This window comes from Oreochromis aureus, linkage group 18 (assembly GCF_013358895.1).
Source record: "Oreochromis aureus strain Israel breed Guangdong linkage group 18, ZZ_aureus, whole genome shotgun sequence".
Classification (NCBI taxonomy): domain Eukaryota; kingdom Metazoa; phylum Chordata; class Actinopteri; order Cichliformes; family Cichlidae; genus Oreochromis; species Oreochromis aureus.
In genome coordinates, this window is record NC_052959.1 from 27,426,582 (window position 1) to 27,453,353 (window position 26,772).

General features: G+C 40.7%; 1 protein-coding gene across 2 annotated transcripts in view; it reads left to right on the forward strand.

Annotated features, from left to right (window-relative positions):
- LOC116328115 (zinc finger E-box-binding homeobox 1-like) overlaps window positions 1–26,772 on the forward strand; it is a 70,934-nt gene that overhangs the window by 36,530 nt on the left and 7,632 nt on the right. For both annotated transcript variants that reach the window (XM_031749823.2, XM_039602340.1), the window contains exons 2-6: window positions 8,774–8,959; window positions 21,577–21,729; window positions 22,761–22,963; window positions 23,367–23,493; window positions 24,761–26,556. In XM_031749823.2, coding sequence (XP_031605683.2) covers window positions 8,774–8,959; window positions 21,577–21,729; window positions 22,761–22,963; window positions 23,367–23,493; window positions 24,761–26,556 — 2,465 coding nt within the window. The remainder of the gene's footprint in view (window positions 1–8,773; window positions 8,960–21,576; window positions 21,730–22,760; window positions 22,964–23,366; window positions 23,494–24,760; window positions 26,557–26,772) is intronic.

The window sequence follows — 26,772 nt, forward strand, 5'->3', positions numbered from 1 at the left end:
CTTTGCTGCAAATTTCATTGCTGAAATGTTATGGCTATAAATTGTTGCAAATTAAAGTGAAATATTGGCAGTTAGCCCAAAGCTTAGCTTGGTTTGTTCTACCAGCAGTCCAAAAATGGCAACTTTTACTGCTTGGTCAAGCAATAAAAGTTGTTCCTTATGCTACAAGTGTTGCTGGAGCTTCAGTCTGTTTAGATTTTATGTGCCTCTTCGTGCATCTTGGAAGTTAAGTGTAACCATGCCAGAAACCTGTACTCTGAGCAAACTAGCTGTTTAAATACCAGGATTTGTAGAAACAAAGTAGGACTTGGAGTCCTATAGAAGTCTGTGGGAAAACAGCTTTGTGGCTTCACCTCTGTGAACACTTTTCTGATGAGCTCAAATACTTGTTTTGAATTCTACTGAATAAAAAAGTACGTCTGTTTTGTAAGTCTTGGCCGTTTGACTCTGTTTCAAACAGGAGGATTATCTGTGGTACTCTCATTGGCTAGCAACTCTTGAATGTCAGACCTGCCCCTTATTGTCATATCCGTTCTTTTGCAACCAAGATGGCGGCGGCAGAATCGCTCATCTTGAGGCTTCAGAACAGGATTTCAGAAAGCAGCGGATGATGTCATGATAGCTACGTGCATCTGTTATGCTGTCTAATCTTTTATAGCAGGGGTCGGGTGATGGGACAAAAGTATCAGCTATCAGATTACAGTCTGGTCCATCACGATTTGTGGGCTGTCTCTTTTTTGTTTTTTTGCCTGATTTTCGTATTTGCATTTGCTAATCTGTTGCTGCCTTAAGAACTTAATTCAGTAAGTAAGTTATCAACAGCAACGCCTGAATAGTGCACCAAGGCGTGTTTCCTTTTTGTTGTGGTGAGCTGGAGGATGCTGTTGAGCTTCTCATTATGAATGACTAGCATTGCTGTGGAGATAAAATAATAGAGATGACAAGATAGGTGTGCATGCTAGGATCTAGGCAGGCCAGCTGCATGTTGCAGCTTTCCAGCACACGCCACTGAATGTTATAGATTATGAACCCTGAGCATTTATTGGAAAAAGAATTTTATATAGGTATCTTCTATGTCGTCCTCATTTAAATATAGATTGTCTCTCACATAAACTACCGTAGTTGTCGACTACAAAGGAAAGAAAATGTGTGACTGCATCTTTAAGTGGCCTGCCTCTCTCTGCAGCTGCTCACCATGTTAAAGTCTGGTCACATCTAGTAGCAGACAGGCAGCTTTAGTGATGTACACTCCTCTTTGGCTGTCTCACACACACACACACACACACACACACACACACACACACACACACACACACACACACACACACACACACACACAGTGGGGTAATTGTCTGTTAGAGGTTTGGCAAAGATCCCAAGCTGCACAGCTGCACTGGGTCAATACGCACACACACACATGCACACACACCCACCAAGCAAACTAGCTGCGGTTTTGTCACAGTGTGATGTTTTGCTCACACATCTTTCTTTAGTTGGGACTTTTTTCAAAAGTGATTTTTTTTTTCATTCATCCCCAGTAGTACTTGCTCAGCTGGAGAGGTAATCATCAAGTCTTTAGTCATGTGTTGACAATAATGACTAATATATTAGTATTCAACTTAAATATATGCCAAGACGCACTGATTCATTTGTTTAGCTAAGGGAAGATCTAAAGACTGAGCGGGTCAGTCAGTTTATGACTGTTCCAGACTCAAATGTTTTGGGGTCTGCGATTTTGTGGACCCCATTGACCGTTTAAACCAATAAAGATATGGTGTCTGGTAACCTCTATACAAATGGTCCTCTGGATTTTTCTCTAGTATCATCATGAGTTTGATGTGTGTGGTTTTAGTGAAACTGATCAAAGCTTTTTACAGACATTCATGTCCCCTCAGCATGAATTGTAATATGTAACAGTAGCCTTCTCTTAGAAGAATGACCTCACAGGTCAATTGAGCAAGCTTTTATTACAACCTCTAATTTAGTTTTAGCGTTAATTGACAGCTAGTGGCTGTGTGAATACGTGCAAGTACAATGAGCTCTGATGTCATCACCTTTAGACTTTGGTAACCTAGAAGATGGGAATTTCTCATAGTTGTTTAACAGCATCTGGAGGGATTTTCACCTGCAGTAGAACTCGAGTAAATTTTCCCTAATCCTAATTTAGTAATCAAACGAATACCAGCCAAACAGCGAGTGAAAACGAAAATAAATTGAGTGAAACTGGAACTGAAGAATAGCTTCAGACATGAGTCAGGCATGATTGTACATTTACAGTGGAAATGACCCTATTTAGCATATCAGAAGTCCTTACAAGAGTTATTTCAGGAAGGATCATTTAATTAGAGGACTTGTTAAATAACTTAACTTAATTACTACAGCCTCACATACATGCACATACTTGTATAGTACTGATAAATCACATATGCAGACTGATAGTAATCTATTTCTAGCTTTTGCTCTCCCTCCCCCCTTCTGTCCCTGCACAGCAGCTGACCTTTAACCCAAATACCAGACCATGTGGTCCACTTCGAGTTATGTTGTGGTGTGTCAGGCCAACATGATTTCCTTTCCATGGTCACGTGTCTTGATGTGGGTTTGGCTGCCTGATGCTAAAACTGAGGAAATCAGTTGCCTTGCTGATCACTCAGTGAACTGTTGATGTTTTTTGCTTTGCGGATGTTTTCCGTAAATAAATGTTGGGAGAAATTTTTCGTTTAGTATTTTTTCACTTGCTGAAAGATAAATAGAAGGTTTTGTATAAAGGGCAGTAGCTGCAGAGGTGACAGTGAGGGAAATTGTGTATTTATAGTAGTGATTTCTTAGAGCAGCTGTTTGTTCTTAAAGTCTTATTATTTATTGATTTTTTGCAGCCTTTTTTGTTCAATTCTTATTTCAAAGATGTTTTTTTTTTAATTTCAGTGAGAATACCTCATTAAATGGATAAATAATTTAAAACTGCAAACAGGATATTATAAATTCCAACCTGTGACTTGTTGCTTCCACATCTTTGTGTGTACCTCACTGTTCCAGCAGAGTGCTATTGAAATTAAAGCTGGTCTTTTTATTCAGTGGTGGCACGCTGTCCTTGCTGCTATTGAATATAGGCCATAATATCAATATATGACTCTTAACCTATTTCATATATATCTTGCAACAGTGTGTAAGCTTAGAAAATGTGCTTGAATAAGGTGAGAAAGGATGAAAACCTTGCACTTGCTCTCCACAAGATTATTATCTATTTATTAATTCACTGATGTTAACCTAAGCTGAATCATATGGTACATAAAGTTGATATTTTAAGTAAAATATGTGGCCTTCTGCAAAGAGTCCATTGCATTTCATAAAGAAAAATGATTTCAATCATGAACAGAAAGAAAGCAGGAAAAAAATTCATGTATTTTTGTGCTAGTTTTTAAACTCAAAGTGATAGGAAAAAAAAAATCAGAAAAAAACATTAGTTTGGAGTAGTAATGAAGGAGCCTGTTATGAAACAGATTTAATCAGAGAGATGGATGGCAGGAAGGGAGAAATGCTTTTGTCTAGACTTTTCTCTTTCTCTCTTAGCCGGCCTCTCCTCTTCACAGAGCTCCAGATGGGGGATTAACAGTTCACTTGACGCATTGTCATGATGATGTGGACAGGTCTCTGTGTCTCTCTCTCTTTCTCCTACACAATAACCCTCTCTGGCTTACCTATTATGTTTTTGTCTGTCCTGCTCTGCTCAGTGCTGCCCCCTGTCTGTTGACTTTGTAACAAAACTATGTAAAATACAGCAGAGGAGGAACAGGGTCTGCAAGAATTATGAGGCTCAGGATCATTTGTATTCAGGGCGTGCTCCTCTCAACTGCTGTTTGGTTATAGGTTTTCATTAAGGTGTCTTCAGAGCAATAGTTGGACCACAGCGAAAGGCAGGTCTGCCTTTCAACATTGCATAAGGATGTAAACGTCTCACATCACAAATCCTTAAACATAATCATATTTAACCACACACATCATGCTCATATCTGCTTAACAGATGAGTTTGTGATTACATCTCATGGTGAAAGGGTGGGGGGGGGAAGTCAGATTTAAGGTGCTGAGTTCAGCTTTCTCAGTGCAGACTGGTACCTCCTTTAAAGTTTGTTGTGTTCTTATTTTGTCTTGGTAAATACCCAAAAATTATTTGGGCAAACAGGGAAAAGTGTATTAAAGTGTACCTTAATTACATGAAATGAGACATATCTGTCTGGCATGTCTGGCAGCACTTTGAGACAGTACCTGACAGAGAGGGTGTTTTTCTTTTTTTAAAATTTTTATCAGTGCGGTTAAATGAACGTCGACAAGATCACTCCTCTCCATATCAGAGATGTGCACTGACAACTACTCGACTTTTCTGTCAGGTGTATTTTATTTGATCGCCTCCCACCCCAAACCGCTCTCACTTGACTGCGAATAGTGTTGCAGACTTGTGACAGTGTAGCTTTATCTGACAGAGTGTGCACTGGATCTCATTTACACTCATTTGCATCAGTCTTCTATTTCTGTTGTTTAATGGTAACTGTTTCACAGTCACCATTAAACAAGCACAAGTGCTCCCCTTCTGGCAGTAATAATGAATTACATTCTCCCAGAGGTGCACACATAGCCACGATGGAGCCACAGAAGGAGCCCTCTGTGGGGTTTAACCTTGCTGTGACCTAGCATTGCTCATCACTGAGTTAGCATGCTAACTAGACACCAGAAACAAAGTACAGAGTTAGATTTAAGAATGCAGTTTAAGAAACTACATTTTCATCTCCTAATGCACATGATTTGTCACCTTCACTATTGTGCTCCCAAGATTAATTCTGTTAAATGCAACGTGCTGACTAAAATCCAGGAAAAAGAATTTATGTCTGTGATGCTTAAGCAGTTTTATCAGGGGCTCAGCTGCTCTCGCTTCCCTCCAGCCAGTTCTGTTAAGAATTCCTAACCATTTTGCAACAGGCAGCCTCTGGTGTGTAGGAAAGAAGAAGAGCTTTCTATTATTGGAACTGTCACAAGCCTGCCTGGTTAATAATGTGACTTTTTGTTTAAATGAAGAGAGACACAGTTTGTTGACTTTTTATGTAGGAACTTGCTGCCTACGGTGGTGTGTTTATGCTGACTGCCTGCGGTGTGGTACTTAAACACATTATTAATCTCCATCTAGCCAAACCACAGTGGTTCACCTAAAATACCATTAAGGTTTTTGGTCACACTGTATAAGATTAATCATATTTTGATGCTAAGATTAGATTAAATGACAATAATGTGTTTAAAGCAGCTGAGTTTGAGGTAAGGAAAAAAAGCATTCTTTTTATGACTGAGCAGCAGCAGCAAGACGGCAAGTAGCTAAACCGACGGGGTTTTTTTAATCAATAATTTGAAATTCGGTAACAGTTTTGTCTGTTTAACTTGGACAACCTATAAAAAAATCTTTTAGGACCAAAGAACTAGACCTGCATGGACATGCTAATAACTGCAGTGCCTTGAGTGGCCACTAGAGGCTGGTTCAGTCAGTCCCCATAGACTCCTATGTTAAAATGTCCACCTTAACAGCATTAAAAATGTATTTGTGCTGTTGGTACCTTTTGGAGCATTTTAATTGAATCATCTCACAAATAATATACCCTCATGTCCACTGTAATATATCCATGAAGCTTCTGCTTTGTTTTTAAAATCGTATTTTTTATTTCTTTTGTCTTTTACTTCATTTTTCACCCCACCGTCTTGTCAGAAGTCCTCAACCATTGGTCGACGTCCATGTTTTATATACTGTTGAGACACTTGAGTAATGTGAATGGGAAGCGAAGTGCTACGAGTAATAAACTCATGATGAACTCTTGGTGATGAAGTGGGACTATAGCTACACAATAGTGACACACAGCTTAACTGACCACCCAAACACTAAGAAAACTCAGTGATAAATCTATCACAGGAAATGGGCACTGCAGTTTATTTATAAACAGCTTCAATGAATTTTAACAGTGATCACTTTCACACTTTGATGCTTTTACTATCCAGAAACCATTTCCCACAGAATAACCGGTCGCGACAGATGGCCCTGAGCCTAGTTTAAAAGGAGCTTTTTTCTCCCTGCTGTTGGAGTGTTTGCTCATAGCAGATCACTGGATCATTTGGTTTTTCTCTTTTTTGAACAAAGATACAAATCCGTGTATATATACATAGCACCAGCTTGCATGTGGGCTCCAAACATGGGTGTCTGTAGGTTTTACTGACTCTGTTTGGGTTTTAGACTATTGGTCAGATAGTAAAAGATTTAAAGACACATCTAAGTGTTTGGGAGACTAACCTGAAGATTGAAATAATTACAGATATAGTTGAGGTCACCAGCTTCATCACAGTGTACAGACGGGATATTCATTTTTGTTGTTGCTCTGCTCATCACAGATACATGATGCCATGTAAAAATGATTCCTGTATTGCTTTTTAACATAAACACATTCAAGGATTTCTAACACCAACCATTAAAATTTTTTGGAATACTCGTATTTCCATCATTTGGTTGGTGTTACATCATAAACTGAAGCTCCTGCAAATGTTTTTTACGACTCTGCAGCCTCTTACATCGATCCAGACATGCATCGACCTCACACCATAAACACACAGACGGGGCTTTGCGTTCACAGCTCTGCTCGTCTGCCTGGAGCAGTGACTGAATTGTCTCCAGAAAGCACCACCTCACTTCTTGAGGGGTGGTGTTGGAGTCTATGTGTGTTTAAATAAAGTGTGTGAGCTCAGTAGGTGTCATAGGCTAAATGTAGGTGGGTTTCAGTAGGTGTGTGTGATCTGGTGTGCAGTGTTTGCATGCAAAGAGGTATAAGGTAACAGCGCAACCTGAACTACATATGTAGAGCTTGTCTTGTGGTTGAAGACGTGTGTGCATTTTTTATGTGTGTGTGTGTGCACCTGTCACCTGTGAACAAACAGCCCGAGCTCTTCTTCTCATTAGGCGTCTTCAGCACCTCTGCAGAGACGTACAGCTTCCCTGTGGAGCGCACACACTTACACGCAGTTTTATTCACTTCTATACATACTCTTTTGTGCTCACTCACGCTCGTTTGTGTTTTCATGCTGACAGTTAAAAAGCCATTGCAGCATATTTTGCTCATCATCACTTACTTGTATGCCTCCGTGTCTCGAGCATCTACAGCTTTGTGCTAAATCCCCCCGCACACTTCTCGCTCTTAAGTTCATTCAGATCGGTCCAGTTGGTCCATTTTTCACACCGAGCTTCCATTAAGAAGTCGTATCCTACAGACAAACTCACCGACTGCAGCGCAGTGTGAAATAGATTTGCTTTCAGAGGCTGGTAAACAAGTGATTATTTTTACCCTCGGCTGCCATTTGTCCTTTTTTAATATCTTCTCCTCGTATGTGGAGACGAAAATTGCACGTGCATAAAGTCAATGGTTTATTTTTGTTGATTCAGGTTTTAGGGCAGCAAGGAGGATCAGAGGATCAGATTTCTGGATTTAAAGATTAAGACATGATAATATAGTCTATTAAAAAAGTTTTTGCAATGTTCACAGAGAGAAGGCACTAAAACCAACATTTGTTTTGGCACATGTTTAAAGTAATGGATTTCTTTCTGTATTCAGTGCGCATTGACATTTTATTGTGTTGTATGTTAGCAGTATAAGGCCAGTATTTGTACACACACACACACACACACACACACACACACACACACACACGTGTATTTATATCCTGGTCGGGACATCTCATTGACATAATGCTTTCAGTAGCCACTAACCCTAACCATCACAAATGAATGCCTAACCCTTACCCTAAACCTAACCATAACCTAATTGTAACTCTGTCACTAAAACCACATTTTGAGCCTCAAATATGCCTTCAAACTTGTGGGGACCGGGAATGTGGTCCCCACAAGGCCCGTTGGTCCCCACAAGTATAGTAAACTTCCAATTTTTGGTCCCCGCGAAGATGTTAATACCTGTCCACACACACACACACACACACACACACACACACACACAGTCATTTCACTTATGAATGCGTTTCGCAGATTTTACAGGCTTAACTTGAAGGTCAAAATATTACAGTCAGTGCTTTCCTGGAAAAACAAGAGTCAGGTGCTGCTATAGCTTACCTGCTTGAGCAGGTGACCCACATACACTGAGGCGGAGAGGCTGCAGGGGCCAGGGTTTGATTTTGCCTCAGACCGTTTCCTGCATGTGAGTCCCCCTTGTTCCCTCCCTTGTGTCTAATTCAATAAATGCTAAAAAAAAAAAGAGTGAACAGACAAGAAAATACAGCATATTCTTCAGAGGCAGAGTCAGGCTTTCATATCAGGGATCTATGTGTTTCCTGCTGGATAGCAGGGTTATGTATATACAGGATCACAGGTGCTTGCAGTAAGAATGAAGTAGATGATTTAATGTCAGCTTGGCCTGTTATGTGTTTTTGCAACACATACATTTCAACTTTCTGTTTTGTTACACACAAGCTAGAAGCACAAGTTGAATTCAAGAAGTTTCTTTTATGATGTAAAAGGTACGAATGGGAGACATTAAGGGGGCACATAGAGGCTTTTTTCCCCATGCAGCTCAGATGCTAATCACACTGAAGTTAATTGCCTTTATTCTGCTCACCACATGTGAATGAAACACTGATTACAGCAACAGGGTGCTGGCTTTTCAGTGCCGGGGTTGAGAACAAGTTGTTTATGTGGTTATCAAGTGGTTAGATCATTTCAAAACACTAAATCTTTTTTTTTTTCTTGCAGTGACAAACTTCAACAATGGCTTGGAGGCCAGCTCAGACTCCGATGATGAGGACAAGCTACACATTGTGGAGGAGGACAGCCTGCAGGAGCCTGAGGTTACAGATGCTGATGGAACCACATCGCTGGACAGCCATGACCACGACGCCACCGTAACAGTATTACCCCACAACGGGTCCTGGAATGGAGGTGAGGCATGAGCCATGAGGAATGTGTGTTTAGCACAGTGACAGGTGCGTCTCAGGGTGTTTTCACACCTGCAGTGTTTAGTTTGTTTGAATCAAACTCGGGTGCGGACCAAAACAACTGCATCGAGACCTTTGGAGGATGTGGTTTTGGTGTAGCGGTTCTTTAATAATGTGAATGTGATCTGACGTCGATCTGAACCATCTACCGCGTGTACATCACAAGTTTAAGCTAAAAAACTTCCTTTAGCTTTGTATGCTTTGTTTTTTGGGATGCAGAAAGGTACTATATATCTGTAAGGGCTAAAATAGCTCTAAAATTAATATAAGTTCTCCACCTTATTCCTGTGTTTACTTTTGTTGCTCTGACCCCAGACACATCTGGCCAGTGAGCACACTGAACATTCTCACGTGGTTTGTAGTGACGCATTTTGGTTTGCTTAGAGTTTATTTGATTTTTAGAAACCAAATGATGGGGAAAAGCTAGAAAAAAGTTAAAAACTGATTCGGACTAGAGTAAACAAACTATTAGAATGTAGGTGAGATAAAACACAGGTACCAGGTGCCAGTTAGCAGCCATCTTCAAAAACCTCTGATTAGCTAATTTAGACAATACATTAAAAAACCTTTTATTTCATTGGTCGCTGCATTTTATTTCAGTTCACTCTCTGATTGGCATTTCTTTCTCTCATAACTTCTCTGTTTATATTTATATATCTTAAGACTAGGCCTTTAAGACTGATCTTATTATCTTTTAATCTGGGACAGTTTCCTGGGCATGCTTGCTCTTTCTTAGCATCTCATCCAGGAGACGCTCGCTACACCCATGGGCTTACACAAGCTGTTTCCACCCAGATGTGTAGCAACTCATGGGAAATAAGTTAGACGTTTACTCAGCTGTATCTTGGTAAGAGTAGTTCATGGTGGTTTCAGTATAATTCACTGTAATTCATGCAGCCTTTCTGCAGAATTGAATCAACAGATCTTGACCTCAAACCCCTTGAAGTCAATTATCACACTGGAGGGTAACAGCCAGGATTTTTCACAAAAATGTCCTTAGGGCTGGCATGTGTAATTTGTCCTGATTGCTGTTGTAAGTGAAGCTTAAAAGATGCATTAATACAGCAACGGGTCCACTCAGTACTCATATTTATGTAATCAAGTGTTGGCTTCTGTGTTTCAGGAGATACTGTATATTAGCGCAGGTGGGGAGATTACCCACCCAACTGTTAGCAAGTAAATCCAAATCAGAGCAGCAGTAGCCTTATGTTCCCTGACTTTGTTATGGATCATTGTGGAGAAGAACTGTACTAACTTAAGCACATACGTAGTGCTTTTATCGAATTAAGTGATCTGAAGGGGGCACACACATGAACACAGGAACCAAGCAACCTGCATGCGGTGCTTGTGGGAGTAAAATCTGGAGGCATGAGTCAGCTGAACATGATCACAGCTCAGTGTGGTGTCCCTTTTTCAGATCAGAAGAGAAGTAAAGAGTAGTAAAGAGTAACAGGAAACCAAGAATTTATAGCAGCGAGAGAGAGGATGCAAATGAAGAAAGAGATATATAAATAAGGAGGGGAAGTAAGCTCATCTGAGGAATAGACATGTTTCTGTAACACCCTCAGTAATTCATAATCTAGCCTGCAGTCTTGCAGAGGTTTCTCTCTATAATCTCCAGTTCTCACATCCAGCAAACTTTAATAAATCCCATCTACTCCCTAACTGGCAAAGATTCCTTTTAATAATACAACACTCTGCCTAAGGGCAGTTCTTTACATGCAGTTTATGCTGCGTCTTCTGTGCTTGAACATTTTTGTCAGTGCCAGTAATACTTAAAGCAACATCTTATTCCTACATTTTTCTGTGACCTTTTACTTTTTTGAAAACAATTTTAACCTCAAAAAAAGATTGGCCCTTTGCGTTTTAACATTGTTAACATTTTCACTTATTAACTTGTTCCATATAATAGAGATAAGTGGTAAGCATTTACATATGCTGCTTTACACACAGCATGCCGCATAGTGTAAACACAGTAGATGCTCACATGTGATTTCAGCCGAGATTAAAGTGACGGCTGGTGAAGTGAGACTCAGAGGGAAACTCTAACCCAGTCAGATATTTTCAGAATGTTTTGCTTTCCTGATAAATGGTGTTGATTGCAAGTAGATCAATTGTAATGTGGTAATAATATTAGGGATGAGCATTCAGATGTTTAATCAGTCATTTGTTGAAGAAAGTCTGCTGTATTTCAGGCTTTGCACATCATCTTGTTCTTTGCTTTAGCATCTAAAATGTGGAAAATACCTAAAAAAAAAAAACCCTCCCTACAGGGGTTTTTAGGTTTAATGGCCCATCTAGTGAGTTCTGAGAATTTCAGGTTAACTGTCCAAAATATTCTAGTGAGCTTGGAAAGAAAAGCGACTGGACTGGAGTGTGATATGTGTTTGTCTGTATCTTAATGTAATTATCTAACAGAAGTTCAAAGCAACAAGCAAATATATTTAAAATATTAACTTTACTGCTCTGTGCATTCAATCACAAGATTAAAATTCCCTGCAGCATTATTCTCTTGTGTTATTTGGAACAGTGTTGTGTTTTTCTGTTATGTTTTTTATTTTCTTCATAGATCTGATAATGTCTCTGATTGCAGTTGGCGGCGCACTGGGATACTTTTTTGCAGAAGGATCATATGACCTATGAAATGCCCCCTTGTACGTGAGCACGCACAGAGCCTGAAGCAGAAAGTCCGGTTTAGAAAAGGAAGTTAATAACCACCATCGTCATACCCATTATCTCCAACTGGGGTTTCTAGTTTTTTTAATCCAGCAAAGGGAACGAAAACCTGGTTGTGTTAAGCTTTGTTCATAGAATACCCCTCAGAACAGCAACTGAGCTCTAAAAAAGTGTTTTATGGAGCACAGGCACACCGGGACCAAGTGCCAGTGTTGCTGATTGTTACAAGCCACACATCCTCTCCAATTCCTACAAGAATAGCAGCACAAACAAGGAGCTGTGTTGGAGAAGGTTTTGACAGTACAAAAAAAGGTGCAAAACTGGGTGTGTGTTCATGTTATATATTGCCTATTTACTGTATGGATGAATTTTTATTCATGTTGGAAATGTACTGGCACATTTTCAACCATTTTCTAGTAGTACTAGCAAAGAAGATCCTTACTTTCTAACCTTTGTGCCATCTCATTTTGACAGATGCAAAATAAAATCTGTCAGTGTGTATTTAATGCTTTATTTAGCTTAAGCGATCAAATCTTGAAATCTGAGCAGATTGTATTTTTTGCTTGAAAACAGACTGCCTCCTTACACTGCACCTTGAAATCAAATAGAAATGGTGCAAATATGCACCTGTAACTGCTTACAGAGATCTTAAAAGTTACACCTTGTGGTTTTGTAATTAGCCTTGGAGAGATACATTTGGTTGCATTTTACCTTTATGGACATAAGTGGATTTTTATTGTGCCGTTGTTTCTGATAGTATACAACCCACATGTACAAGCTAACCAATCAGCATGAGAGCCTGTGTTGCCGATCTGCATGCATTTGTTCTTCCTTTTAAAATCACAAAGCCTGTATCCACTAGGTATCCATCACACAATCTGATGTGTTCAGATATTGAGGTTGTACTCCCAAGATTTTATTAGCACCATCTTGCAGTGTGACATGTAGAAAGACAGCCATATTGCTGATAGAGCCCAGTTGTATAAGATTGTTTGTCTGTACATCTCATCTCTCTGTTTGATCGGATTAGTTCATCCTCCTCCAAGCCTCGGGGAACGCCCGTTCGCCCGCCAGAGCCAGATGTTCTGCTCTTTCTGTCTCGCACTTTTAGGTCAGCCTGTATGACACCACATCCTAAAGGCTAATCTAACTATGACACACACACACACATCCACTCTCTCCTCCCTCTGAATCGAATTTCTCCTTCTCTATCCCTCTCTGATAAAACACAAAGACAAGCTTCATCATCATTCCTTGTCATCTTTCTCCTCTGACTGGTGTCTGACTGCTTATCTGTTCTCCAAACAATAAGTGCTCACTGACAGGGTGACATGCCAGAAACATCTTGAATTTCTTTATGGTGACAAAATGTAAGCCATTAAAATGTAAAAAAAAAAAAAAAAAAAAAGAGCATTTTTTAATATCTTTTTATGTCATCACTGTGTGTCTATAAATTTGACAAACACTAGACGTAGTGTAAGTGAAAGCCCCGCCCACTGGAAGGGAAAAGAGTTGTTAACAGATATGCTGCAGAGTGCTAATATACTAATAACATGTTTCAAGGTGGCTCAAAATATTAGTGACGTTCACATATTAGATTTGTCAGTGATAACATTTAGCTTAAGCTAAATACACAGTCAGGATCTCAGTGTTTTCCTGTTCTTCCTGCTGATGTGTCACACCTTTCAGTCAGGACTGCTGGAGTAAAGGAAGAATTTTATTTCTTAATTATATTTTGAAGTATGAATCTGTTCCTTCCACATGCAGACGAGGACAGCATGAGGCAGGGAGAGATCAGCAAGACCCGCACAGTACAGAGGATATGACAGTAGTGTCAACAGACGTTAACCAAGTCAGATACAGCATAAAAAGAAGAGTTGCGATGGTGGTGGGTTGCTAAGTGGCTTGCAGATGCATAGCAAACGTGGGCAGGCAACAACGCCACATTCCCTATGTCAGACTTTAACAGGCTCTGTGTGTAGGCTCTTGCAGTTGGCCCTTTGCTGCATTAATATTAATTAGGAAAGACCAAATTATATAATCACTTCCTTCTAATTTAAATATTGTGCTCATTTACGTAAATGAATAATTGATTGAATATTATAAAATCAGCTAATCACTTCAGTTCTGCAGTGCTATTTCTATAATTCAAACGACATAAAAACAAGAGATTTGGTTTATATATTAGTGGAATAACAGCTTAATGAGTTCCCTCATTAACACTGCTGAGATGGTGTGTGACTGTGTGGAGTTGAGTCAGCTGAACTGCTTGTTGTTTGCCTTTGCAGACAGGGTTTTTGTGCGCTGCACGTCCGCTGGGAACCGCGGAACAGGTTTAGTCATATCAGATGATTCACATCTGGTGTAGTCAACAGTTTTGGACCTCAAGTTGCTCATCCATCAACTGCCTGCTGTCCTTCTTACTACTCCGAAGTACCTAAGTTTCACCAGCTGCAGGAAGCGCAGACAGAAATAGACTTTCTAGAGACTTTGTGTGTATTTTATTTTTTTAATTGGTTTCCACTCCACATTCAGGCAGCATGGTAAAGCTCTTTAAAGCTCTTTAAACCTCCAGATACCCCGAAGTAAGTAAGTTTGCAGGATCAGCGCTTACCCGTGCTCGCACACTTTCAAAAACATACCTCAGGATCCAAACAAAACAGCAAAAGTGTCACAAGCTTTAACGAGCAGAAGCAGAACCAACTCTGCATTCAACAGCCGAAGTTGATTGGCTTGTGTTTACGCCGATTCTCAATGCCCTTTTAATCCTCGATTCCTCTCAAACAGCTCAGCCTACGCAAGCATCTGCCTTCATCTCGACAGCAGTTAGTTACAGCCAAGCAGGAAATACTAAAACCATGGAGACGGCGAGAATGTGACACTCAGAGATATTGCTCTCAAGGCTTGTTTCATTGTTCCTGAATAAAGCCTTACATGGTGTGAGCAGTGCTCATGAGTGCTGCTCACTCTCTTTTGCTTTATTTCTCTCCCTCTTTCTCTCAGCTCTATCCTTTCTCTTCTGTACTCACTACTTTTCTGCAGTCACTGATCCCTTCTCATTTCTTTGTATTCTTGTGCCAGGCTTTCGTCTTGCTTTCTCTTGCTTTTGTTTCCCTTCTTCTTCGGCTGCGTATCCAACTGCAGATATTGTAGGAAAGCCTCCCCACAGTGTTTGAAGTGATAGGTGGTGCTCTGACTTTGGATATTATTAATTATCCATGGAGGTTTTCCTAAGCTTGTTGTTGTTCAGTAAACCTCAACTTTTTGGGACAAGCTAAAACTTCTAAGCCTTATTCTCACAATAAACTAGCACGTCAGGTGAGATAATACATTCATTTATTAGCCTGACATCAGCATAGTACATATGATTGTACACCCAGACTACATAGCAAAATTTTAATAGGTTTGGACTGTTCTTATACAGCCATTTTCCACTCAAATACTACTACAAGTCACGTTTATACAGGGCTGAATGTTCACTGTCTAACTGTCGCACATATACTCAAACTCAGATAAATGGATATATTTTCTGACTGGTTGACAACCTGCTCTACCTCCTGGTCTGCAGCTTGTATATTTATTTATTAAACAGGTCTGCATCAAATATTCACAATAGTGCAGGGCTTGATTGGTATTTTAGAGGGCTTTTCAGAGAATAATGATGGAAATACATGTGATACTGTTACCACTGGGCCTGACTTTTAAATTTCCAGGCAAACACATTTGTGTTTCTTTCTTTTTAAAAAAAAAAAATGTGTTCATGATCATTTCAGCCAGCTTTGACTGTGAGCACAGAAGCAGCATGCACCTTTGTGTTCAAAGCTTCTGTTTGAAGAGGGCAGCCAGTCAGAGTGCTTTAATGGCTTATTTAAAACAGGGGCTGGATGTGACATGTAAGTTACCAATCAGAATAGTCACAGAACACCAAGTAGTTATTTATTAATTTCTGGTAATAAAAAGGTGTGTTTGGTTAGCTAAAGCAACTTTGTGGTGTTTTTTAAAACCTAGATTTGTACACTTTTCTTAACAATATATAACTTTTTCCATAGCTTTAGATAAATACTTTGATTAAAATTGCAATGTGAGAAAAATATGCAGCGCTGAGCAGAGAGAGACTTCATTTATCGACTGAATGGTCTGTTTTTTTTCACCTTTGACCGTTCCTGTCAGGTGCCTTTCATTGTAATAAGGTAGGATGGTGAACTTGTATATGTAGTTATGCACTAATTCTCTTGACTTTACAGTAAGAAAAGTTTTTAAATAGATTAAATATGCCATTAACAATGACATATTACATCTTAATAAATGCTCAATTTGCAAAGCCTTGACAGTTTAAACGAGGAAAGCATCAGCAGAGGTGGTGGTATTAGTAATAGTAGTAGTAGTAATAGTAGTAGTATCTTCTTTGCGGTCTTTCATTTAAAACTAGTCTTGATATAAAAGTATAATATTACGGATTGAATTGACTTGTGCTTTCACGGCAGTACCTGTTATTTTTCAACTGCACCTGCGATAGAAAGCAGCCTGTTCACTCCTTTAGAAAAACATTAACAAACCAGGAAGGAGTTACATATTTAGTGCGGAGGAGCTCTGACGGTGTTGGAGGGAAGTCATGGAAAAGTCATGAAATGTTGCCGCGCTGTAAGGCCACGGTGGGAACCCTTCAAAGGCTTTGCGTGATATTTTTGGATAGTCTGACTTTGAGTCCTTTCTTTCCTCCCCATCTGAGCCGAAAGGAGAAAGAACGGAGAGCAGCTGGTGTTGAATTGGTCCTCTGGTGAGAGATTAGTGTGCGCTACTCCCCCTGCAGTCTAGGCCGCACTGCAGCTCCAATCCATCCTGCCTTATAAATTCACCACGGACTCACAGTGACAGGTTCTGGCAAGGTAAACGAGTGCTGTGTGCAGAGAGTGCATGTGCCTGTGAATAACTCGGCTGGTGTCAGTATGCAAGTGTATGTGTGTGTTTGCGTGTGTGCGAACCACATGATTTCCTGTTTTCATTCCATTCTGATATTCCACATGTGTGTGTTGCAGGGTCCTGGTCGTCATTACAGCATGTATTTTTTGTGAGGCATTAAGTGTAATTGTAGAGTGTGGTGGGAAAATATGCAGAGAGGTGTATCAAGTGAGGGGAGGGATTGGAAGGAAGGGGTGATGGAGGAAAATAAAGTAAGTGAAGGAGGGAGGAGATGAAGTTAGATTAAAGAGAAATGGTGGGGAGGGGACAAGAGGAGAGACTGAGGAAGCAAGCAGTTGGTAACGTGGTTGAAGAGAAGGAAGAGGAAGAGACAAAGACAGAAAGGGAGAGGAGGAAGGCTAATTTAAAAAGAAAACATGACAGCCATGCAGCCAAGTGTAATGAGCTGAAAATAGAACATGTTTGTTTCTTCTCTTTTGAATGGCAAAAGAACAAAGAATAGTATTACAGCTTAAAACTTTTAAATCAGTAAACATGTATCTGTTAATCAAGTAGTCATTTAACAGAAAGTGACATCTTTTCTCAATTAAATCTTTAAGACCTGCAACTTTCTGCAGCTTAGGGACAGTTGGAAATTATCTTATTGCGGCTGTAAAGTTCTCTAAATAATGACTCAGTAAATATGTAGTCTCAGCTTGCTAAACCTGCCATTTTCCAAACTGTTGTTCGGTTACTCTTTAGCAGGGTCTTTATTTTCGGTAACCTCTGCAAAGGTTTCAGCCAGAGCCAAATGAAAGTACCCAACACTGCACTGTGTTTTGTTACCTACTGTCATGAATTGGGGTTTTGTTGAGTTAAGCATGGAGAAATATATTTTTGTTCATCAAATGATCGGAAATAAGATTCTGCCACGTATGTTATCAGACTTGTTGCCTTTGTGGTGGGTGGACACATGCTTACATGCATAAGAACAACGCACAAGTCGTTTATGGAAGCTGTGACACTTTTGACTGTTTAATAGCTGAACAATTAGAAAACTGTGAATTGCATCTGATGAATATGACACATTAATCCGGCAGGAACTCGTCAGCTGTTGCAGTCAACCTTGACACAGTATTATAGCAAAAGCCCCCAAAATCATCATGGAAATAGCTTAATGGAGCTGCACTATGTAACGAGAAGTATTTATGTTTAAAATCAGCGTCAAAGTGGACCGAAAGCCTGCGTCCGTGATTTTACTGACACAAAGGTCTGCAGTCAGTCAAGGTCAGCATTTTCACATTCATCCCCTCACTTTCCTAAATGGAGACTGTTTTCAAAGAGCTCAGCTTTCAAATGCCAGGGGGCCAAAATGTGTTTTTAGCTTGCTTAGTGAGGGCATATTCTAGAACGGATTTAAGAGACTCTTCTGCTCTGCTCTTCTTGAAGTCTTTTTCATGTTTACCTTTTAGTTGAGGTTTCTTTTTTTTGGAAGGGTGAAGTTTTTCCCTTTTTTCATTGAAGTGTTTAAAGACAGAGGGTGCTGAATGCTGTACATGTTAGTGAGCTACATAAATAAACTGAAGGAAGGACCAAGATAAGGAGAAAAGTAGAAATGGGAATATAAGAGGCTATAAGAGAAAGGAATGAGCAAAGAGGTGGGGAAGGAAGCGCGAAGGTAGATGAGCGAGTCTCAGAGGGAGAAAAGAGATTTGGAAAGCTTTTGGATGAGATCATGGGAAGTAAAGATCTGTGTGTTTAACATGAGGCTTAACAGGGCTCGGCCTGGGCCCGCCTATTCTTTATAAAGGCGTACACACACGCAGTTCAGCATAGACCCCTCCTTTTTTGTTCTTTTTATGACTGGTTCTGTGATTGCAGATCCTGCTGACTACACACACACACACAGCTGCACCTGTCCCTGACACGGCTCAGCAGGAAGAGGCGTGGCCTTTCCTGCTGATTCTGCCTGCATTTAAAATACTTGAGCACCATGACAACACTGGTCACAGTTTCACCTCACTGCTTTCTCTTATCAGTGTTTTTATACTCAGAAAGTGAAGTAAGCTCTCTGCCACACGTGTTATGATATTTGCACTTAGCACAGCATCAGATCTGATCAAGGGAGAGCGGCAAGAGTCTTTGTCTCAGAGGGATGAAATCCTGCTTAGAGCAATATGCACAAAAAAATGCTGTAACTGCAAAAATATCAAGAATAAAACCCTGACTGAGCTCTAAAATAAAGAAAATCACTATATACTGTACAGTATATACTATGCATCCATTTATAAGTGCACTGCTCAAAGTGCTTTACATTCAAAGGAATATTCAGCTACACATTCATGCATCTGTATCTTGCCTAAAGTTATTCTACATGCTGACTGTAGAAGTCAGGAATCGAACAACTGCATATTTAAATAAGTGGGTAATGTACTTATTATGCATGCCTTAACATTAGGCTCACTTTCACCACTCTACCAGTTTTACAGAGGAGTTTAGTGTACTTAAACAAGTAAATCTGGTGCGGCTGGGGGTTAGTGGAAAAATAAATCATGCCATCAGCATTATCTCAGATTGGTGTTGAGACTTCAATTACTTAACAGGGACCTTGTGTTACAAACAGGCGGTGCAGTGTTACTCCGTTTCTCCTGCAGTCTGAAGTGTTATCTGCATGGCTGTCTAGTTTAACTGTATGCTGTGAATGATCGTGGATGGAAAAAATAAGACGAGTGTTGGAAAATGCGTCACAGTCTTCGCATACTCGAGAAAAAAAAAGGCAAAAAATTAGGAATGGGGAAGCCTTTGATCCTAAACTGATTTCTTCAATTAAGTGGCTTGGCCTTCTTTGCCATTTCTTTGATGGTGCTCTGCAAACATTTGAAGTAACAGGTAACTTATTATTACTTGGTGAAACTTGCATTCAGGTCATCATCTTTTCAAAATGCATTTGATATAAAATTGCATGCAGTGCCTTTTTGAAGCACTTGTAGATACTAAGTTTGCCTGAGCATATTCATTGCTGTCTGTTTTGTTCCATGTCGGCTACTTAAGGTTAATTTGAATAGAGGAGTGTGTTTGGTTTAATGAGAGGGAGTGTTTGGGTAGAGGACAGACTGTCAGTGTGGTGCCACTGTTACGTCCCTGACTCATTTCCCTCTGAAGTGCCACGTTTGAATCACGCCCAAGGCTGTAATTATTCTTTGTAAGGCTCATTATGGTTGCAGGGAAACACATACTGTCTCTGTCTGTGCAGCAAACCAGCTGTTCCAAGTGAACTCAAACATCGCTAACAGTTCAGCTGCTGCAGCCACATAAGCTGGCTGTAGCTATAGATCATTAAAGATATATGAATATTAACAGGTTTGTAGGAAGAAAGGGTTTCTGTTTTTAATATTGTCCTAGGTATGATGACAGTACAGCATCACAGTGCAGTTTGGTCTGTCTAATCTTTGGCTACAAATTAATTTGAAAAAGTTCAGTATAATAAGGTATGATTTTATTTAATCTTAGCGAATGGTATGTGCTGGGACTTTGTAGTAGAGTGTTAATTCTAATTACTTCAAGTGTGTTTAGTTTATTTTTCTAATATTTAAATATGATAACATTTACAGAGGTTCATACTGTATGTTTGGTCAGCATTACAGTCGCGTGGCACAGCTTTTCACTGGACTGCATACTCACGTCAAAGCTTTCTAATTATATCCTTACTGCTTCTATATTAATTAGGAGGGTAAGAAGCTAGCAAGTGCTTCTAATCAAATGCTCTTGATTAACGGATTATCAGCAAGTGTGACCGCCTGGATACAAGCAGATGTTTTAGCAGTTTGCTGGTCTGAAGCAAATTCATGCCAATGCAAAAAAACAGCAAAAAGCCCAAGAGTTATGTCTCAGACTTTGACATTTACCGTGCTAACTAAGGTCTGCAAAGTTCTTGACTGTACAGTTAGAGAAACATGAATGTGTATGGCTTTTTTGGAGGTTTGCCAAGAGAAAGCCATCCCCTTCTCGTTTACGTTTGCAAAGTTGCATGTGAACAGACCACTCCTGGAACAGTGTCCTTTGGATATACAAGCCCAAGATGGAGATATTTGGCCTGAATGTACAGTGCCACATTGATGAAAGTCAAACACAGCATATCAGCACAAACATCTCATACCAACTGTCAAACACAGTGGTGGAGGGGCAGTAATTTAGGGTGGTTTTACAGCCACGAGACTTAGGCACCAGCAGTCATTGAGTCAACTCTGTGTACCAAAGAATTCTAGAGCCAAATGTGAGGCCATCTGTCCAGCAGCTAAAGCTTGGTTGAAACTGGGTCATGCAACAGGATGATCCTATGAACACTACATCATAATGGCTGAAAAAGAAAAGAATCAAGGGACTGCAATTTCCTGTATCCAAACCTCAACCCAAATGATGTAGCAGGAACTTATGAGACCTGTGCATAAACAAATGCCCGCAAACCTCAATGAACTGAAGGAATGTTGTAATGAAGAGTGGGCCCAAATTCCTCCACAATGATGTGAGAGACTGATAAAGTCATACAATAAATGATCCCTTCAAGTTACTGCTGCTAAAACAACCTGTTGAATACATGGGGCGTCCATAGTTTTCCACAGCATTGTAGCTAAAACTTCCCAAATTCAGAATCTTCTGATTTTAGGGATCTCTGAACATTGTTAGCAGAACTAGTCCAGGTATAACTTTTCTGCAGTTATGCCATTTTTAGAAATGCCCAACAAATGTTTTTGAGAATATAAAGTGCACACCTTACAGACACGGGATAGCTCAAGTGATGAGCCTGTTATCAAATCATTTACAAGTTATATGGCGCCCTCTAGTGGATTCCTCACAGAGAAAATAAGTCATTTAAAATGATTTAAACGCAAAATCATTCAGTCTATCTGTATCCGTAGTGCTGTCCGTGGTGGATAATTGGGTTCTTTGTGTACAGCAACACTAACCTTTGTGCATTTGTGTTTTTAGTGAAGGAGGAGTGTGCATCAGAGGAAGAAGAGGAGGTGGTGAAGGATGCTCTAGTGGAGGAGATTCTCCAGCAGGGAGACACAGCCATCATCTATCCTGAAGCCCCTGAGGACGAGCAGAGTCCGACAGAGACGGGAGGAGCCGATGAAAACGGTAACACGCCAACATTACGTATTATACTGAATGTCATGATGCAGATGCTCGGGTGTTACTATTGATGTGTTAAAATTGTGTTAAAATTTCAAATTCTTTGATGTCAAGCGCTACAAATTTCCAGCTTCTTCCTGCTCAGCATTCTGGAGTTCACATCATGCTATACTCTGCTTAGTACTCACCTCAGAAGCGAGCAGTAAATGAGTGGGACTGTGACTTGTTTGAAAAGCTGATCGGTTGGTGGGGTAGATAACAAACGGCTGTATTTTCAGAGCTTTTATTTCACACGGACAGTTTTCTGAAAATCTTCAAACACATTTTCTTGATATGGGACCTCTGAGGTTAAAATAAAAAATAAAATCAGAAAAGTGAGATATTGTCTGCCATTTACAGTAGAAACACTAAACTTGAAACTCCAAAGTATAACCACTACACTCAAGTGTTGAGTGCTCCACTAGCAGCTGGTGAAGTTGAGGATAAAGTTGAGATAGCACAGGTCAAAGAACATTACTTGGAGGAAGCACTGAATGTTCTGGAGCATGAGAAAGACATAAATGCTGAAATAATAACAGTAGCTGGCTTGTTATAGCTTTCAGGAAGATTTAAAGGCAAAGACAATAGTAAAACTTATACAGTCTAGAGAGGTTTTATGAAGGGCAGGTTATTCTCAGTCTAAACAAGATTACAGGTAAAGATTGAAGACAGGCCTTCATACAGAGAGTGGGGAAGCTACTTTGTTTATATCCAAAATTAATTTAGTTTATGTGTTGGACTTAACACAAAAAATGTTTGGGAAAACCAGAGGTAGATGCACAGGAATGTCACTTTTTCCCTCCATCCAGCTGGCTAGTTACTGTATGGAGAGTTGTGGATGCTGGAGAGCAAAGTTAAGGAAACGAGCTAACTGACATCAGAAAGGTGTAGGAGGAGGAGGAGCTGTTTGATTGTCCGACATGCTCTTCAAATGAAGTTTAAGAAAAAAAAATTAAGCATCATCCACCATCCACCTTTCCCTTTTGCTGCCACCACAGGAACACCTGATTCTTTCTCCCAGTTGCACACTTGCCCCTACTGCTCCCGGGGCTACAAACGCAACGCTTCGCTGAAGGAACACATCAAGTATCGCCACGAGACCAGCGAGGATAACTACAGCTGCTCGCACTGCAGCTACACCTTTACCTATCGCTCGCAGCTGGAGAGGCACATGAGCCACCACAGGGGCTCCAGAGAGCAGGTAACACCTCTTAGCATGAGAACCGAAGACGCAATGCGCCAAACTAAGAGCGAAATCAGGTCTGATATGTCAAACTGTTACCCAGACTCAAATCTCTACCTCAGGATCACTAGGATGAACATTTTGTCATGTTGTTCAACTTTAATTCACTGATATTTCTTTTTTGTTATTAAAATTTTGTGCACTTTGATTTATTATGCATGAGATTCAGTCTGTTATGTAAGCAAAAACACGTCTCCAGTGCTTCTTTCAAACCTTCGAGCTACAGAAGAAAATGCATACATTTACTGGTTTTCAAAAATGTCAAAGCTTTCACACAGAATTCCTATGAAATATTCATCTGATATTAAAAGAACTGAACGACACAGAAAAATAATAGAGACATACTTCTTTTCTGTCTCAGCGTCACGTTTCACAGTCGTCAGGAGGATCGGTAGGAACAGGTGGAACCCGCAAATTCAAGTGTACCGAGTGTTCCAAGGCCTTCAAATACAAACACCACCTGAAGGAGCACCTGCGCATTCACAGCGGTGAGCTGCTGCACACATGAACAGTCTGCTACAACCTGTGTAGCTGTTCCAAACTGCAGGCCTCTCTAATCATCGAACATTTGTCTGCAATTACTGCATTTACAACTGACTAATAATTTTCATTAAATGTACACATTAACTGACAGATAATTTCAGGTTGTTTTTTTCGTTCGTGTATTTAATTGGCACTGTGTATGTTAATGGACACCAGATTTCAGGTGTTCCATTAAAGCTGGTTAATATAGAGCATTTCCTTAGTGCACTTGGTAAGCTACGTCAATAACTTCATGAATGCCAGAAAGTGCTCAGAATGGGCTGCTGGGCAGCTTTAGAAAACATGAAGGAGGACACACAAGTTTTACAGCTTTCCCTGCTGATAAAGTTCCCCCACAGCCATACATACTACATCAAAATATTTAAGTAAGAGTTAAACAGTTAAATTACAGAAAAGCTCAGTTAAAAAAAGAACATTTTCATCAATCAACACAATCTTTATGTTTTATAAATATAGGACCGTCTGGGCAGTGAACTTCATTGTGTAGAAAAACTGAGAAGTGGTGTTAAAATTGCACTTCTTTATCTTATATTAAGATATCTCAAGGGTTAAATGTGTTTACACTGACAGAAAGGGAAGTTTCACTCGTCTGGCCCACTTAAGATCAGAGTGGGGTGTGTGTGGGCCTCAATGAGTTTGACATCCCTGCTGTAGACACACTAATGAAGTTTGTCCAAATATGACATCATGAGGCCTCTAGTGCAAAATCGGTCAGTACATTTTTTTAATAAAGTCTCATAAAAGTGCTTGTTTATCAGTCGGTGCCCTTTAAAATTTTTTCGGATCTGTGCTGCTGCTGATTAAACTGATTAAACTTTAGATGCTTCTTTTTACCCCATCCCTGTTTCTTTAAAAGGGAACATAGGAATGTGTTCTTAATGAATTGATCGAGTTAAATGAAGGTTGCACTGACCTACTGCATCATCTTTTGCTACAGATTGGTAATAGATATCCACTCCAGTTGCCGTACCAAAGGACGTGCTTTCCTTAAAGACGGAAAAGTTAATACCCTGTACATATAACAAGCATTGTTAAATGTTTTTCTGCTGTAATGAATCAATTTGTCAGTTCTGTAAGTTGGGCTCAGTATCAAACCCCAACACATTTCAAAATAAGTTACTAAAAAATTTGAATTGTTTTTGGTTTTTCATGTTTCGAATCTTCTCTTTGAAGGTTTTGTGTCATTTCTCTCTCTCTCTCTGATACTTTTAGGTGAGAAACCATACGAATGCTCAAACTGCAAGAAGCGGTTCTCCCACTCAGGCTCCTACAGCTCCCACATCAGTAGCAAAAAGTGTGTGGGTGCTACACCCCCCAACGGTGTTGCTCGAACGTCGATTAAGTCCCCCCCAGCCCCTGCACAGACGAGACCTGTTGTGATCGCTCCAGCTCGTATGGTTCTTAAAGACAAGACTGAAAGCAAACCCCTCCAGGAGCAGCTGCCTGTCACCCAGATCAAATCAGAACCTGTGGAAATTGAGTGCAAGCCTGTGACGGCGGCACCGGCAACTTCAGCCGGCAGTAACGGCGTGGTGAACGGAGGAACAGCACAGCCAACTGTGGTCCCAGCTGCAACCCTGCCTCAGGGTGTGGCTATGGTTGTACCAACAGTTGGTCTGATGTCACCCATCAGTATCAATCTTAATGACTTGCAGAATGTGCTCAAGGTAGCGATGGATGGAAATGTGCTCAGGCAGGTGCTGGGTTCAGCCAATGGGGTGGTGACGCAGGGGAAGCAGGGAATTGTGGTCCAGCAGCCACAGCAACAGATCATCAGCCTTCCTGCCTTCGTGGATCACGACGGTACCACGAAGATCATCATCAACTACAGCATTAGCCCTGCTGCTGCCACAACTGCCACCGCCCAGCCTACACCGCTTGTTGTCAAAAATAACCCTACTCTGCCTCCTACTATCACGACTGTGGCCGCTGCAGCTCCCACTCCAACCACAACAAATAAACCCCAAACCCAAGAGGCGGCCGACCTTACGATTATCAAGAAAGAACCAGAAACAGTCCCCATCGCAGATGTGGAGAAGGAGGCATCCACGCAGACAGAAAAGGCAACCGATAAAACTTCAGAAGCCGCTCAGAAGCCAAAGCCCAACAGCACCAGTACATGTTTACTTTGCGATGACTGTCCTGACAATCTGGAGGCGCTGCATCTCCTCCAGCATCGCAAAGCAGCCAATGGAGAGGCCGTCGACTCTGCTGCTTTGGACCCGTCTTTCGCCGCTCTGCTAAACGAGGCAGGGGTGACCCTGGAGGAGCCGCCTGTCGACGACCTCCTCTCACTTCTTAAGACCTACTTTGCCTCCAACGCCAACCCCAGTGATGAGGAGCTGTCAAAGATGTCAGAGTCTGTCAGTATCCCAGTGGATGTGGTTAGAAAATGGTTTATCAAGATGAACTCGGGGAAAAGTGTGAGCAAGGGTCACAACGATGCAACCGCAGTTTCTAAAGACACCGAAGCCACAGATTCCAGCTCAGAGGTCACTGTGAATCAGAATGAAAAGGAAGAAGAAGACAATACAATCAAGGAGGTGTCCAACAAAGCCTCATCAGACTCTCGCAGCGCCTCCCCATCAGACTCTGAATCACTCAACAATGAGGACCTTGTCATCGTTAAAAGTGAGCCAGAAGACCCAGAAGCTTCTGACTCCCAGGCGGAGCCTCTGGACCTCTCTCTTCCTAAACATATTGCAACAGAATCGGAAAACAAAATGACTACACCTCCCGCCAAGCAGCAAGAACAGCCTCTGAACCTGACCTGCTTAAGGAAGGAGGAGCTCGAGGGTCGAACCATCTACGTGACCACACCTCAGACCGGAAGACCTGTTAACATCGTCACTGCCGCACAGCTTCCTACCTTAGTTGCCATCGCTGGTCAGGGCTGCCTCAGCACCACCACGAAGCGCACCATCCTCATCCCCCAGCTCACATATACCTACGCCACTACAGCTGGCAACGCCACTGGAGCAAAGACTGTTGTTCTCAATGGTCATAAGGTTGGTAATGTAAAACAACGCACCCAGTTACTTCTTATATCTTGTTTATTTATACAATGTGATTTTTTTTCTTATTATAAAGGTTTTATATCTTTTATTTGATCACTGTGTAACCAGTCACCAGGAATTAACAGCTCAAAAAAAGGTGCTGTAGATAATTTATACATTTTCTTACGTATTATCATCCAGTTTGAATGGATGGGCATCATGTACAGC